This window comes from Pholis gunnellus (genome assembly GCF_910591455.1).
Source record: "Pholis gunnellus genome assembly, chromosome: 18".
NCBI classification, from domain to species: domain Eukaryota; kingdom Metazoa; phylum Chordata; class Actinopteri; order Perciformes; family Pholidae; genus Pholis; species Pholis gunnellus.
Window position 1 is genome coordinate 11,751,787 of NC_136545.1, and position 16,423 is coordinate 11,768,209.

The 16,423-nt window shown below is 40.1% G+C and overlaps 1 protein-coding gene across 1 annotated transcript; it reads right to left on the reverse strand.

The window, feature by feature from the left end:
- Positions 1–2,016: 2,016 nt before the first annotated feature.
- On the reverse strand, positions 2,017–10,925 carry LOC306710560 (glutathione hydrolase 1 proenzyme-like; the record flags this gene model as incomplete). The annotated part of the gene is made up of 12 exons (XM_079179192.1): positions 2,017–3,482; positions 4,245–4,358; positions 4,477–4,589; positions 5,230–5,357; positions 5,464–5,651; positions 5,874–6,010; positions 8,076–8,225; positions 9,575–9,735; positions 9,836–10,028; positions 10,276–10,365; positions 10,489–10,619; positions 10,759–10,925. 12 exons carry the CDS (start codon positions 10,923–10,925, stop codon positions 3,336–3,338), a joined length of 1,719 nt encoding a protein of 572 aa, XP_079035318.1. The 3' UTR covers positions 2,017–3,335.
- Between the last annotated feature and the right edge of the window lie 5,498 nt (positions 10,926–16,423).

Genomic DNA, 16,423 nt, shown 5'->3' on the forward strand with positions numbered 1-16,423 from the left:
TGCTGCAGGATTGCACACTCGTGTACATTTGCAGCAGCGAGTCATAAAGGCAAATCTCCAGTGGTCCAACAAAACGAAACCAACCGCTGAATCACACCAAGTCTAATTTTCTGTCTGTTTCATTTTCTGACTGAACTTTGTAATTCTGTGAAAGAACTGTTTATTGTAAATGAGCCATGAAACCCTTTTTAAAGTGACTTTACTGTGACCTTACATATTTTCTGTATGTGAACCGAGTCTATTCATGTCCCTGAGCATGTTGTGATGTTTGTTTGAAGATTAAACAAATGCTGTAGAATTGCATATTAAAAAAAAGTTAATAATAAATGAATAATTAACAAAATTATCTAAAAAAAACACACGCGTATTTGAACACCACTAACATGTTATTTTGTATTTTCTCCTGATTTTTTACGTCAAAATGCTTTGTATAATAATTACACATTTTTACAACTATTAACTGTGAATATCCGTGTTGTCACAATAAAAGATACATTCCAAACAAAGACGAGTTACCGCGTGTCTGACGTACTTTTCAACCACAAACCCCGAACCGTGTTTGAGCTCGTACTTTGTTCAACCCAAAAACTTTCAATATGCTTTTCACTGCAAACCACAGCTATTAAAACATTTATCTTTTATTGTCATTGTATGATAGGCAATAATCTGCTACATGTTTTCCTGTTTGCCTTGTTTCAAAGCAGCACTTTTGCTCTGAGACAAAGGAAGCAGTAATGAGATACATTTCAGGAGAGACGTATGAATTAGTAATGATTGCTTAAGTGGATTCTGCTCCGTTTTCCTTTGAGGCAGTAGATGTGAGTTATGAGAAGATGCAAATTTTAGCCTGTGTGAAGCACCACTGTCTTTGTTGTATGACAAATGAGTTAATCTGGAGAAGTTATGACTTGATATGACCCTCTTTGTATGATTCACAGCCATTTAAAGCATCATTTTACACTATGCAGAAAATGTTCTTTCACTCAAAGCAGCAGCAGCTAAATAATCCAGCGATGACTCATGACTTTCACTGTTCGCACACTTTACGCCACAAAGCCCCTTGATGAAGCAAATTATCGCAACAGTTACTTATTTTATGTTATTATAGACGCATATGTGTTCCTCATTATTTTGTAAGCGTCATAATGCCATTTATGGCAGCGGGTCGAATTAAGACATAGACTGATATACACAGATTTTTTAATAACTAAAGGGTAAATACATATTCTGAGTTGCATAACTCTGAAGTTCATTATAACTATGTGGAAGTAAGATTGTGCTTAATTGGGCCTTAAAGGGAAATTCTAGTGTGACTTGCTCATTTCTGCGCTCTTCATCTAAATAATTGTAACCACACCTGGTAACGCAACTGAAGATATATTCATATACATTTTGCAGGACGGATTGGTGGACTTCAGGGCTAAAACACATAGCATGCAATATTGATGTAGTCATTTGATACAGTCTTTCATCCTCCTCTCTCCCCAAATTTCCTGTCACTCTATGCTGTGAATAAAGGCCAGAACACTTGAGACACCTGAATATGACTGGATGTTACAAGTCAGCTAGAAGCCACACAGCTGATGGCTGAGTCATTATGATTAATGCTTTAATTGACTCCAGTGCTGATGGCTGAGTCATTATGATTAATGCTTTAATTGACTCCAGTGCTCCGCCTGAACAAATGCTTTGATCGAGTCATGGCTCCATAAGAAACACAACAAAAGGAAAAGGAATTTCCCACAAATGTTCTTTTTTTCATGTTTGCAGCTGTATGGCTTTGTACGACAACTATGTACGACATTCATAGTCCCAGAGGATGAATCCTACTGACTTTGGTGATCCCAGTGTTTTTATTTAGCGTCACTTTGTCCAATACTTTAGTTTATGACCAAATAAACTGACTGCCTCAGCTGTGCTTTGTGTTTAGTGCCAATATGGCAAAAGTTATCATGCTAAACTGAACAAAAAACACAATAGCAGTTGAGCATCAGCATGTTAACATCTTCTCCGTGAGCATTTTATCTGCTGACATCAGCATATAGCACAGAGCTATGCCTACATAATACATACTCACAGAGCTAATAGCATGGCTGTAAACTCTCAGTAACTCTTATTAACCATTAGCTTGCTGTTGGTGCTTGGTAGCTTTGTGAGGACCCCACGTCTGTCAAGTAAAATTAATGATATTAAAGCCTGAGAACCAAGAACCGTGAGGCTTTTATACAGTGGGTATGTTTTAATAATTAATAATTACAGTATCTGCATTTCAAGTGAAAATCTAGAAATAGAAAACATCTACAATATCTACATCAATTTGATAAAAACAAAACATTAAAATGACAAAATAAATGATCTATTCACACCAAGATTATCCTTCATTTGTTTTTAAATAAATATATGTGTTGTTTAACCACTTAATATTATAACATATGAACCAGTCATTTGTAGCAAAAAGTTGATAAAGGCAGAAGCATTTTACACTTTTATGCATGTCAGTAATTATGTAACACATTTACATTCCAGCTGAGAAAAGAAGAGCCCTGAATCCCAGCGGTGACAGTGAGCAGCAACAGCTGCAATGTTATTATGGGGTCATTACAGGCCGTTGCACTCTGGGTTGTGGGAAATTACTTTAGTCATTAAGTAAGAAGGTTTATCAGCCCCTGAGGTGTGATAGTCCTTGATCTTAACAGCAGCTTATGCCTGCTCTCCCTGTGTTTGACATCATCCCATATGAACAGTTCTGGGGAAATTTGTTAACGTTTTAAATGACTAAAAACTAATTTGAGGTCTGTTACTTTGGGTTGATTTTCTGTGGATATATCCTTAATGAGGAGTTCAGATTTTTGTAATTGCTCACATCACATCTTTAATGGACAATAACTACGGGAAACGGCTTTATGCTGCTAATGATTTACAAAAGTGCTTCATCAATAGTTAGGAAATGTACATATTTATGACCGATAGTGTGAACAAAACACTGATGGTAAAGCTATCCTTTAAAATGACATCCAATAGCTTGTGCATTTCTTAATTACATGAAATGATGAAGTGACAAAGAAATGCATTAGACATGAGTGTCAATATTCAGAAGTGATTTCAGACTGAGGCACTTTTCTTTGGTCATCAACGAGCAAAACGTCAATCTGTTATCAGTTGCCTTGTTATGCAGCACATGAACGTTAGTCTAACTGAATGAGAGACCGAATGGTGCCCAAGACCGCTGACATTCCTAGTTCTTTATGAAGTCTTTAATCTCTCAGCTCCTACCTCTGGGGTCAAGGTTCACGTGGATAAAGTCTCTCTGCACAGTGAGAGGTGTGTTTATGACCTCAGTACCCTGCGGCGTACGCCCACTTGCGAGGATCTGACTGAGCGTGGAGTCCGTCTTCATAGCGAACCACCGCCTGCACCACAGCTCCTGCTGATTTGAGGAACTTTGTCTCGTGGTTCTTTAATGCCAAACCATCCAGGACACTCTGCAAACAGGAGCATATATGAAGACTCCATGCAAACCAAGGAAAACTGAATAGGTGCATGTACGATCTGTTTATCACACAGCAGGGTTCAATAACGCTGTGTTTCCAAAGTTCATCAGGTTCTTCCTGTTTGATAAAAGCGGAACGACGCCCTTTTTGAGCATTCATGTTGCGTTACGTCTGTGAAAACAACTTTATAAGCAGAAAATCTGAAAACACTGAACTTGTGATGCGCTGCCTGCCACACATTACAATTCAGATTCTATTACATTCATACACTGTAGGCACATCTACGGGAGCAATTTAATTATTTTATTTAATTTAATTGTCTTGCTCAAAGACACATCGACATGCGACTAACAGAGCCGGAGCCGGGGATCGATTCGCCAACCCTCTGATTGAAGCACTTAGCCACAGTCGCCCACCACATCAGTGGGATGTTAAAATCACATTAAATTGAACTTTACATCTCAGTGAAATAATTAAATCAAAAGGTAAGTTCTCCAGCTTCTATTCTTCTATTCATTTCTGACCACAAACTAGACTTTTACCATACCAGTGCTGAAACATCTTTCTCCTTGTGCTCCACATCCCTGAAGGTAAATATAATGAACAGTGTCCGGGGGTGCCGGTCACGACTAAGGTACCCTATCACTTTTCAGTGGTAGCCGGGCTTCTGGTTGAGGGATTGTCTCCGTACACACCACACCACCCTGCCTTTAGTCACATACATCAGTATTGTTTGTGGATTGTGACACTCACTTTGTCAAAGCCAGGCTCTGCTACAGTGGCGTTGGGACTCAGCTGGTTGTGGAGCCTTGGATCTGACACAGCTTTATTCAGGTTGTAGTCGAAGAACAGTGCATTCAGAATCACCTACAAAACAGCAAACATGTCCGCCAATGACAACTTCACAGCCGAGGAGTAAATACCTATCATAGTACACTTCATTAGTTTCAATGTTTAAATGCATGTGAGGTGGCTTGTGTCTTACCTGAGCGACTGAGGTGGTGATTTTTGTTCCTCCTGAGCCTCCGACCACCATCTTAACTTTGTTGTTTTTGTCAAAGAGGATGGTTGGACACATAGAAGACATTGGCCTTTTTCCTTTTAACATAATTTAAAGGTAATGTAAGTTAACAAAGTAGTCAAATGAATCAAGTGTATGACCTTTGCAATGTATTATTAATCACTTTATAGAGGCCTGTTATATTTTGATGTTAAAAGGTCTTTTTTTCTGTTGATCAGTGTCAAAGAATCCACATTAAATTGACTTTGATTCAATGTTTTACAACATAGTGAAAACATTTGATCCACACTATGTTTTTTTGTATAAATGCACAAAAAAATCATTATTCAAAAGCCAAAATAACATAGTGTCAGAGGACAGGTCAACCTTTGAATCAGCCCACTGCTGAATAGACAATCTATACAATTTAACTGGTTTATGTGTGTGTGTGTGTGTGTGTGTGTGTGTGTGTGTGTGTGTGTGTGTGTGTGTGTGTGTGTGTGTGTGTGGTCCCCTCTTTGATAGGTAGACATCACTCAAAGATGCAAGTCCCCTCTTGGCAATTTCTTTAAAAAAAAATTAAATTAAATTTGCTATTCCATTTAAGTATTTTTAAAATGACCAGAAACACAAGTTCCCTCTTGGCTAGAGTAGCTCGACAGTGCACTGTTGGCTAGGTAGGCGTGTAATGGTGTGTGTGTGTGTGTGTGTGTGTGTGTGTGTGTGTCATCATCTCACCTGGCCTGATGAAGTTGTTGGGTGAAGGAGGCACTTCGAAGCCGTTTGTGATAAGCGGAGAGCTGAAGTCGTCCATCTCATTGTTGAGAAGTATCCCCGTTGATCTTGACATGACTTTAGAGCCCAAACTGCAGGAAAACAATAACAGTTAAGATATCGGGGGAGTTACAGGCCCGAGACCAATTAACTAAGTAAGTTAAAAGATATTGGTGAAGGTCAAGTAGTAGGTCATACAATTGGTTGATGGTGCTGGTGGCAGCCACAGCGCTTCCATCTTCTGCTACTACAGAGAGGTGTGAGGTCCCGTGGTTTTCAGGCAGGTAAAACTCAGGCTCGTAATAGTTCATGTGATGTGTGGAGTCATCTGTGATCTTTTCACGGAGGTCATCGGCATAGGAATTTGAAGTCATATTTTGGATGAGCTTTGGAAGACAAACACAGACACAGAAATAATTCATATGCTATCTTGTTCCTACAAATCCAAGAAAGGCAGAGTGCAGGCTTTTAAATATGTCTCAAGTTTGTGATAAAACATTTAATTTAATGTAATTTAATTTAATTTAATGTGTATTATGTGTTTATTCGAGGATGCTTTATTTGTGGTAGTACACTGCACTACACTCAAGCAGAACCAGTGACCTTACATCTGTAATGTTGAGAAACTTCGGATCTCCAAGTAAGGTCCTCTTTGCATAAGCAAAACGAAAAGCCTCTACGATGCGATGGTAGGTCAGGATCTTTTTCTCTGTGGTTGCCATACTATCTGAGGTGAAGTTGTACCCTGTAGAAAATGTAACAATCATCAGTAACTCGATTTAAACTACAGCTTCACTCACCTGTCTTCATTCAGATGGCTGTTCAGGTTGGAAAGAAGACAGTTGAAATGGACTTGACCCGGCCTGTTCCTGTGTTTTTACTTAGTCTAAAAGCTGCCGTGACCAGACCATGGGTATTAGCCTGAGCTGACAGCCACTGGGGGAAACGAGAGGAGCGGCTGAGGGAACCGGAGAGTTTTGGTTTGATGGGTTTCAGCTGTCAGACAGAGGCAGGAGTCACGGTAAATCAGCAGGACGAAAGTTTTGGGCAGTCACTGAAATGTGTGCATGAGGCCTCGACCACTCGACTGTGTCCAATTAGAGGTAAATTGGTGAGATTAGTGTTAGCGTGGGAGACAGGGGGCCGCAGTGAGTGGGTGGCCAGTCAGAGGAAAGGAAAGGTTCAGAGAGATTAATTACTTTGGAAGGAAGTTTCTCATCTAATCCTCAAAGGCAGACACTGTCACTGTACTGAAAAGCAGCACAGAGACGGCGCGAACATTTTCTGCAATGACCAGCCAACATAGGAGAAAGTTGAATCAGGCAGATTATGATATACACAGATATGTTATATGCATAACAAAAATAATGATGGACCAAGGTAGCAATAATTTGATTAGCAACATATTAATGAACTTTACTGATCAGACTCTGAGCCTCTCAGATGTGAAGACACAGACTGCAATTATCTTTGGATCTTAATAACTTCAATCAAACAAAAGCCCTCCTGTCAGGGTTACAGAGTCATTCCCTCAGGTGTTTTAACTGCATCCTCTAAATTGTTTCAGTAGCTTATTGCTTTATGTACTTTGGAGGCAGCATCTGTTGCTGCATCAATAGTTCAAGTCCTAATACGTAAAAAACAAAATGGGCCTTTTGCCAGTGTCTTCTTCCAAGAGTAATTCATACATATGTATGAGGCTGTCTGATCTGTCACATCTATGTTAAAACATTGAATTTCAATTTGGGAAATACGCTTATTCAAGTGTAAAAGTGACAATTCACAGGTGATTTGCTGGATTCTTCTTGGCCACAAGATCCAACATGTTAATTTATGAGCTTTAGGTGCTTTAAAAAAAACTTGAGACATCTTGAGATGGGATCACAACAGCTGCAATGGTAAATTGGGCCAGTGGCGTTAGCTGAGGGGGCCAATCATCCCTTCCGCACTTCTTAACCTCCTACTTCTGGCGCCATTACTGTGACTATACCCATCTTCACACTCTGCCGCCGTTTTGATCTCAACTACACACCTGTAAAGGGTCGTGACTGTATCTTGCACGGTTGTGGCGCTTTCACAATGACAAAATCTGTCCACAGACAGAAATATAAACACTCACACACAGACTGACAAGGTTAAAACATTAACAGCGTTGCTGTCGCAGCTGGTGAAGATAGAACCACAACCAGCCTGTTTCGCCTTTACTCTAGTCTTCATGCTAAGCTAAGTCAGCTGGCTGTCAGCAGTAGCTTACTTGGCGTAAAGACATTTGAAGTTAATTGTATCAATCTTTTCATTTAAAGGCGTCGAAAATTATTCCTTCTTAGGTCAATGCGATTCTTTTAAACCACAGCATTACAGTTACACTCAGTTACATTTTTTAGCAAAAGTTCATGTTAAAAGAAACTAACATTGACTGTTAGATGGGTGATTGTACGGCAAAACGCCACACATGCTCTGCCTTTGGTTCTTAAGAAGAAGTCTTGTGTCATTTGGATCTGGGTTTCTTTACATCCTAAAAGATATCTGTTGCAGTCTTACATGTCATATAATGTATAACTTATTATATAGTAGTGCATGTTACTACTTTGTAAAACAGTTCTACTTTACAAATGTGGGTCTAGGTTTTACAAAGTAGATCAAGATTATGTTAGGTAACTAAGTCAACAAAGCGTTTAGAGTAGATTTACTGTGCAGTAGATCAACATGCTGCTCACAGTGGAGTCTGAGAGAGTGACTGGCAAAAGGAAGGCAGCTCACTTGAAAGCACTCCCACTCGGGACGTTTTTGGACAAAGTATCAAGGCTTACCATTCAAGATGTTTAATATCAGCGCGAGCACAGGGCCGCTAGCGGGGGCATTGGGAACAGCCATGGTGTACTCCCCCACATTCACCCTTAAAGGCTTCTCATCCAAGACAGGCACATAATCCTTCAGATCCTCCATTGTGATGATACCGCCTAAACACAGATTGACACACACACTGTGAATGCACACTTGGACAGAACTGGAAAAAATAAATCCTCCTCAAAATTAGCTATGCAAAGCCTAAACAGAATCACAAAGTTATAGCTATTTTATAAATTAATATTTTTTCTTAAATACACTACATATTACTAAATATTTTTCACATTGTCTTATTTTCTCATTGCACAGCTACTGTCTTCCTCAGATGCTAAGTAGTAAGTGGTAAGAAGAGAGGCCGAGGCCTGCAGACTCACAAGTGAATCCCTTTGCAGTTTAAGTGACTGTGGACGATATTGTTGATTGTCATAGTGTTCATTCAATCAGATCTTTAGTTTGACATGTTGGGCGTATTCTTTGATGTGCCAGAGCCTGCTGGCTGGCCTATAAGCACGTCAGCATTACGTGCAGCTCAGTTTTCAGGATCAGCTCTGCAGTGAGGTGCAGCATGTGCTGTGATTGGTTAGTGGGCAAGCACGTATTTATTTTTTTACCTAGCTTTGCTTTTTAACACTCAATGGCTGAAATTGGAGGAGAAACGGATTTGTGAGTTGGGATTTAACTGGGATGTAACTCTTTGTCAACAAAGAAAGGAGGATGTGATCAGCATTTGGTAAGTCAACTGGTTCGTTTTTTTACATCTAATATCTGAATGGCCCTTGAGTGTGTAGCAGAATGCATGTTGTTGCTGTTGTTTTCCAATGAAGCTAGTTAGCGTAGCTTCCCAGAATACTTGCGGAGCATCAGCTGTTTTTTGTTGTCACACAGTCCGCTGTCTCCTAGTGAGCGCAGAAAACATTATATTTCCTACAATTTAAGCTTCTGCATTTTCCAAATGCACTAGTATTATTCAAACGTATTGTTCGGTTTGTAAACCTCGTATCGAACGGTTTAATACGAATACGTATATAGTTACAGCCCGAGAAACGAATAATAACCCTAGCTTTAGCGCCATCATGAGGTTATAAGGTGGTAGGACAGCAGTGAAGGCCCAGGTATAAAATGCACGACCCTGGTTTTATTATACGCCTGAAGTGTTTTTCAGCAAATCACTTTTAGTGCTAACAGAAGTGGCAATGATGATAATGATAATGTCCTTGTGTGAGAGATGAATTTGATGGTACAGAAAGATGATCTAATCTGCAGAAACAGCAGTTTGGATTGTAAAATAAAGTAAAATGATGACTCAATTTGTGAGAAAGACGCAACTTTTTTACTATAATTGTGGAAACTTGAATTTGCTAATAATTATAACAGACTTTTTCATCCAACAAAGAAAATAAGCTTTTCAAGAAACTATACTATTTGATTTTAGACAGTAAATACAAAAAAATTAAAAACATACCTGCTGCCTGAATATCTGTCACAAGGTTCTGAGCCAGTTGTCCCTGGTAGAAAGCATCAGGACCGTCTTCTGCTATTTTCTTATAACTTTCTGCAAGCTTGGTAAATTTGATGGTGTCATTTTCTTTCAGGACGTCGCCATCTTTCCCACAAAACACTTCACTGAAATAAGGGAAATTATCTTAAAGTGGGAATGAAACATTCCTATAATCTGAAATGATCACACACTGATCTTAAATTGCTTCGGGTCGATGCCTCTCACCACAGGGCTTCGTCTTTGATGATGGTTTTATTGTGTCTGGACAAAGCTGTGGCAAGTGCCCTGCCCAAAGGAAAACCTTTTTCTGCAAGATCAATGCTTGGCTGGAACAAGTCTTTCCAAGGCAGTTTGCCGTGTCGTTTGTGTGCCATCTCATAACCTCGAATCTCCCCCGGTACAGCAATAGACAACCCTCCTACCAACCATAGAAGCAAAGGAAACAAAGACTTAGATTATTGCCTCACAACATACACACATACTGCTTCTAAGACCCACACTTTCTTTCTTTTTTTATTCCTGAGTTTAAGAGTCTGTCAAAGCTCTCAAAAAATATACACTCTCTTTTATCTGTCACTATCACAAGGTCATCCTGTTTCATAATAGTGTTAACTGCAGCTTCCGTCAGCTCATTTCCATGTCTGATAGCGCTGGTTAAACATTACCTTTTTGGGATAGATCTGTGCTGTTCCCAAACATGTTCTCTGTTGCATTGCGTGGTGCCGTCTCCCTGGCATCAATGGTCTCAACCATCCCTGTGTACAGGTCACAAACCAGGAAATGCATTTATGATCGAGATAACCAGGAAGTCATGTGAACTTGTTGCGACAGTAGAAAGTAAACAGAGGACTTTGTGGTGGCAACGTATGTGAAAGTACCAGTTTTGGCGTCGTAAATGGTGAAGAAAAGTCCTCCTCCGATGCCCATACTGTGAGCATTCATAAGTCCAACACACAGTAATGCAGCTATAGAGGCATCTACTGCAGACCCCCCTTTCTTCAGAATGTCTCTTCAGTAAAATGTATTAAAACACAGGGAGAGAAGGGGTGTACGGTTAGTTTTATTATGTTCATGCTTCTATCTTTATGGATGTACGAGTCTGAGCAACGTGTCTGTCCTGATGGATGTTTCAGTCTGTAAGCTCTCACCTGCCGACCTCTGAACACGGCCCAGCATCTGCCGCCACAGCTGCCTTCAAGTACACCTGCTCACTCGGTTGCTTCCTTCTCTCGACACCAAAGAAGACACCCACGAATGTGGCGACTGATGCTAACAGCAGCAGCGTCAGTGCCGCAATTATCGTCTTCTTTACCATATTTATAGCGCAGGAACAATAAATGCTTTATTTAATGCCTGTCAAGAGAAAAAACATTTCCATTTGTGTACATTTTAAATGTATGGAATAGCAGTTGCAAAGAGCTGCACTATCAAAATCAGAAACAAGCAAACAGAAATTACACATCAGATAGATGTGTATAGATACTGCAATACCAGCAGTATCAATACATATCCAGACATTTGGAGCAATATAACACAAGAAAAATGTAAACCCACGTATTGAAATATCAATAACATAAAAATATAATACATGTCAATAACTCTTTAGAGGTAACTTGATACAACAACAATACACACAACCTACAGCATATTTCTTATGGGAATAAAACATACAGCAGCTGGTTAACAAATGCTGCCGTCTTGATAGTCACAAAAAAAGAGGACAAATATAAGTGTTTTCATTACTGTCTGGCATAAACACTTTTTAAAATTCAGATTCTTAGCAGGACTGAAGTTTAAGATTAGCTCATTAACCGAGAGATGCATCTGTGTTCTGTTGCAGCATGTGCCAACTGGTGAATCAAAATGTAAGTAACCAAGTAACTACGATAGTTAACAGATAAGTGAGGCAGAAGTTAGTGTTGGACTAATTAGCTCACACGCTCTCACGGGTGCTGCTCGCCTTTTACGACTGCGAAAGAGAATGACAAGTGAAATGATGGTGGCGCTGGACCTATTGAGCCTTAATGCCACCTCTTTTTGAAAATGTACCTCATGTACCTCGTTTTCAGAAGGACTCACTTTAGTCAAAACGTATTAAAAAAGTACGACATTAATTAAGCCTTGAACTCCTACAACACAACCAAAAAAAGGATAAAAGCTGATGCAGCAGAACCTAAAATATCGTCGTTTTTATTCCATGCATTTTTCCTTGTCATAATCTGGTGCCTACATTACCCACAATACAACGTGACAGCTGACAGTTTAACATAGATTCGGTGTGTTATAGTAGTATTCCCCAAGAAAATGTAAATGGGCATTGATTGATTGATTGATTGATTGAATTGAATAGTGGATTGGATGAAACAGACTTTACGTAGTTAAGTACTGTCAAACACCTATGTTGAAATGTACACATAATGTAACCTACATAAATAACAGAGGGATTTGGTGCTGCCAGCCAATAAACCTCCTAATTGTTGTGTTTAAGTAAAGTCGTCCAAATCAAAGAGTTTTGTGTATCTGAGGCGATCTGACTGTGAGGCTTTGTGTCCTCCTGGCTGTACTTTCAGCAGCCAATAAAGAGAGAGTCATTTAGCTTAAAAACACCCCCATTCGCTCCAAACCCTAAGAAATGAAACCAGATTACACAACATTGAATTGGTTCGGTCGCACAGCACAATCATTTTGGTTGAAACCTGTACACAAATCATTTATACAAAATTTGTCTCCTGCCTTGACGTCTCAAAGAACAAAGTTGCTTTAGCAATTAAAAGCTTAAAAGAAACGTTGTGAGGTCAAACAACTATGTAGATTTTGATTCAACATTGTACCACCTGGATTATAGAGCTAAACCTTCCCAGACATGTATAACGATTTTCTATCTTACCTGGTTTTTCTCTCGGGCCCTGAGCAACAGGCTGTTCACTGTGAGCGTGTGCCACAGTCTGCAGCAGTTGATGGGTAATAGACTTACTCTGCTTCTCAATGTGTAACTATTCATTAAACTTTAACCCACCCCACCATAAAGCACCTATCTTGTCTTAGGAATGGGAGAAGGGGACGGACACAGACGTAACAACTTGAGACGACACTCAAGTTATCGCTCAAATAATTAGTCATCTGTACTCAATTTTCACATAACTTTGCAAAATATCACGGCGCAATTGCAGGACCCTGAACCTGAGAGGAATCAACGATTTGCTGGAAGAGTAGTTATTTATCTGCGGCAAAGATTAACAGTGGTTTGCTGGTGGTTCATCTCGAATAGATGACATATGACTCTAGGTAGTCAACACTTTCACAAAATGACAGCAGGGATCCGTTTCACCGCTCTGACGCAACGGCTCACAAAACCTTTGATATGTAAGTTTTAAATAAAGTGCCTCCTCACCAGGAAAATGAAGGCTTTCAGGGCTGCGAGGGAGAAGATCACATCTGCCACGAGGGGAGGAAAGAACACTAAGAACAAACTGCAGGGGAACAGTGTGAAGGGGTGCAGAGCTGGAGGAGAAGGGTCAGTTAAAAAAGCAGCCAGGCCAATAGGTGGAGGCCAACAGGGACAGGAAAGATGACTCAACTTTGACACCAGGATCCCAGGAACAGCTTACCCAGGTTATCCCAGAATACCGATAAAAGCCCCCTTAGAATTGACCCTCCAAGGTTGTGATGGAACTCCTAGACTGCACCATAAAATGGTTCACAGAGGAAATTGGCGGACAATCTAATTAGTTTAAGCTTCAGATGGCCTGAAGGCACTCAAGGAGGTGCTTATACTGTATGTCATTTGAGAAAAAGCCCTGACAGCCGGCCTTGAATTTGATTCCCAATCAAATAGCTATGATTAAGTTATAAGTTACTCAGGTTAGTATATATATTTTTTAAAGAAGGAAGCAATGGCGCAGCAAGAACATTTTCTACTTAAGGAAAAATCTTTCATCAAATGTGTGTTATCGAGCAGTTTTATCTTTCAATATAAAAATTCTTACAGCAACATCCAAGGAGTCTCCTTGAATGCAGTCTATTTTTCACTCATTTGGTCCGTGAGTTGGACTTTTAGTTACAGCTGTGATAACAGCAACACTTGTTGTTTGTGTTTTCACAGCTGTAGCCCATCAACTGTACTAAATATCCAAAGTTGGTTACATAGCTCCATTTCAAACAGAAACTTATAGACAGGCATGCTATGTAGGAAAACACCGGACTTATCTGGGCACTTACAAGCTGACAAAACACGGTTAACCATCCTGGAATACTGTTTTACTTAAATGACAAGTCGATGGCTCATTTTTTTCTTTGATTTCACTACACTGAGACTTTTGACAATGAGCAGGCCAACGCAGCTTTACAATTAACCTTTATTAAAAGGTTTCAATCTAATACTATAACTATAAACAGGTTTTAATAGAGAATATAGTATCTATATGGATATGCTGATTATAGGCCTATTTAGAAAATGAAAGCAACACCTTTAAGTGGACCATATCTGCTGAGCAGCTGCACTGCTCCATTTTCCTGATTTCCTCCTTTTATTCAGTGAACGCAAAACAAAAAAACATTCAATGTTGTTGTTTTTCATTCTTCTGTTTGCATTCTGTTACCACTGGCAAAGCAGCTTTCATGATATGCGCTGCCAAGTTTGCCCCTTTCTTCTTCTTCAATTTTTTCGGATAAAGAATGCATGTCAGAGCCTGATCATATAACACACATCTGTGCTGTGCTACGAAAATCAACAGGCTGTGAAGCAATTCTTATGCTGGATGCATGTAAGCCGAGCCACGAAACACCTCCACGGAGATATACGAGTCCCACTTTTGGCTTGACACCGGCTGCTGAAGGACACCACCACCATGAAGAGTAGGAGACAACATCGGTTATTCTCACAGGATTCACCTTGAATATAAAATGGTTGTAGGCACATAAACCACAGTGACACTGGTGTACCTCATGCAGCGAGAAGCAAAATGAGCAGCTTCTGAGATGATACTAAATATGGTGAAACATTCCTTTCCAACATACTGTACATCTGCTCCTGGAGTGCTCTTCTGGCTGCCAACTCTGTCACCTCCTGCACCATAAACATCCCGGAGTTTGCTGCATCCGTCTGGAGACACAAGATAAAAGGTCAAGTTTACAGTAAACAGTGACAGCTGGCAGAGAGTTGCTTTAAACTTCTCAAATGTCCTCTAGTGTGACGTTTTACGAGACGGCCTTTCAGCTGGACGGCATCATTTGGAAGCGTCTTCCGAAAACTTTTAAGAAATAATACAGTTTTCTGATCTGACAATGCTGTGGTTATAGGAAGAGATCATGGTTTGTGTTCAAATGACTACTTTAAAGTGGAGGAATGTGATAACCTCACCTGTTGCCACGTAGCTGATTTAAAAGTCAGTTTTCTTTTATAGTTTACACTTAATAGTTAATTTTCTCTTCATTGAGTTGGCTGCCCTTTTGACCTTATGCACATAGATCAGCAAACAGATAAATGATTGACATTGCTTTTGTTTCAGACATCATGCTTCATTTAGCATTGTTGGCAGTCCGTTAGTGTATTTTTGTAGGGGCACATTTAGTTAATTTCTGTAAGGTCACACGGCTTAGTTTGTCTTCAGTTAACTTTGCCTACATTCGTTGTAATTCACATTTCTTTGAGTTACCAGTGCCGAGGGTGGTTGCTGGTGCTAAAGGAACAATCTTGTCAAGCCTGAGCGAAAGATGCACCCCTTAAAGCAGAGCTCTTACATACAGGAAGTGTCCAATCAGAATGTACCAAGTGCTGGCCACATCATGGGGGGGGATTGGATTTCCAGTTTAGAGATTTTGTTTATTTCTTTAGAGCATATTAGTTTGTTGGTTTTGGTTTATTGCTTAAATGTTTATACTAAAATGTTCCTGTTTGTTTTTTTTGTTCAGTTTAGTTTTTGTCTGCTCAGCCATGTTCCCCTTTGTGTACAGCACATAGTTTAGGTAAATAAAACCCTCTTTTTTTTATATCCACGTGTGGCTTTTCATGCCTGCCAGCTCGGTCTCTCACTGGGAAGGATCATACTCCCGCCCATGAGGTGCTTGACTCCATACAACCCAAAAAGAAACACAGTAAATTGGTACAAACCTTGTTTTGCGGAGAATGCTGTTTTTTCCTGAGACTCTGGCAAAAGGAGAATCTGCTACCGGCTCAAATCCAGTGTCAACAAAAAAATACGAACCTTGACAATCCGGGAGTTCATCGACCCTGAGAATGAGGTGTTCGGTGAAATCCTGTAATCCAGACAGAGCCTGTGAGAGCCATTAGACTTTAGTACCATGCATGATTGTGATGCATCACTACTGTTTCCATGGCTTTGCCTTTAGGCTGGGAGGTGGTACGACTTATTGCACTCAACCCCACCAGGGGTTGTTTGGTGGTGTAAGAGCTTATGCTGTTATATCAGACAGGGCTGACAGTGAAAGCTCGGGCCCCAACTCATCTCTCATATACTCACTGACCACAGAGACACAGATTCACCCCATGCTTTTATTTGGTTAACAAGATGCATCTGTGTCAATCACAGTGAATGCAGTTTAGAGGTTGAATTAAATAGCGATGCAAGTCTCACTCTGTAAATTGTCTCACTTAGCCCCCCCCTCCCCCTGATGTCAGCGTTCCTGTGCCCAGAGCAACCATCACAGAGCATTTATTTTCCAATTAGTGTTGGTTTCATGAATGAACAAAAAACAAAGACACGAAGGTTCCGTTAAGTCATGGTGGAAGATGTAGTGTTGAAGAGTAACTCGATTAAAAGCAGTACTTCACCTTGTTGAGAGTTGTAAAGCCTG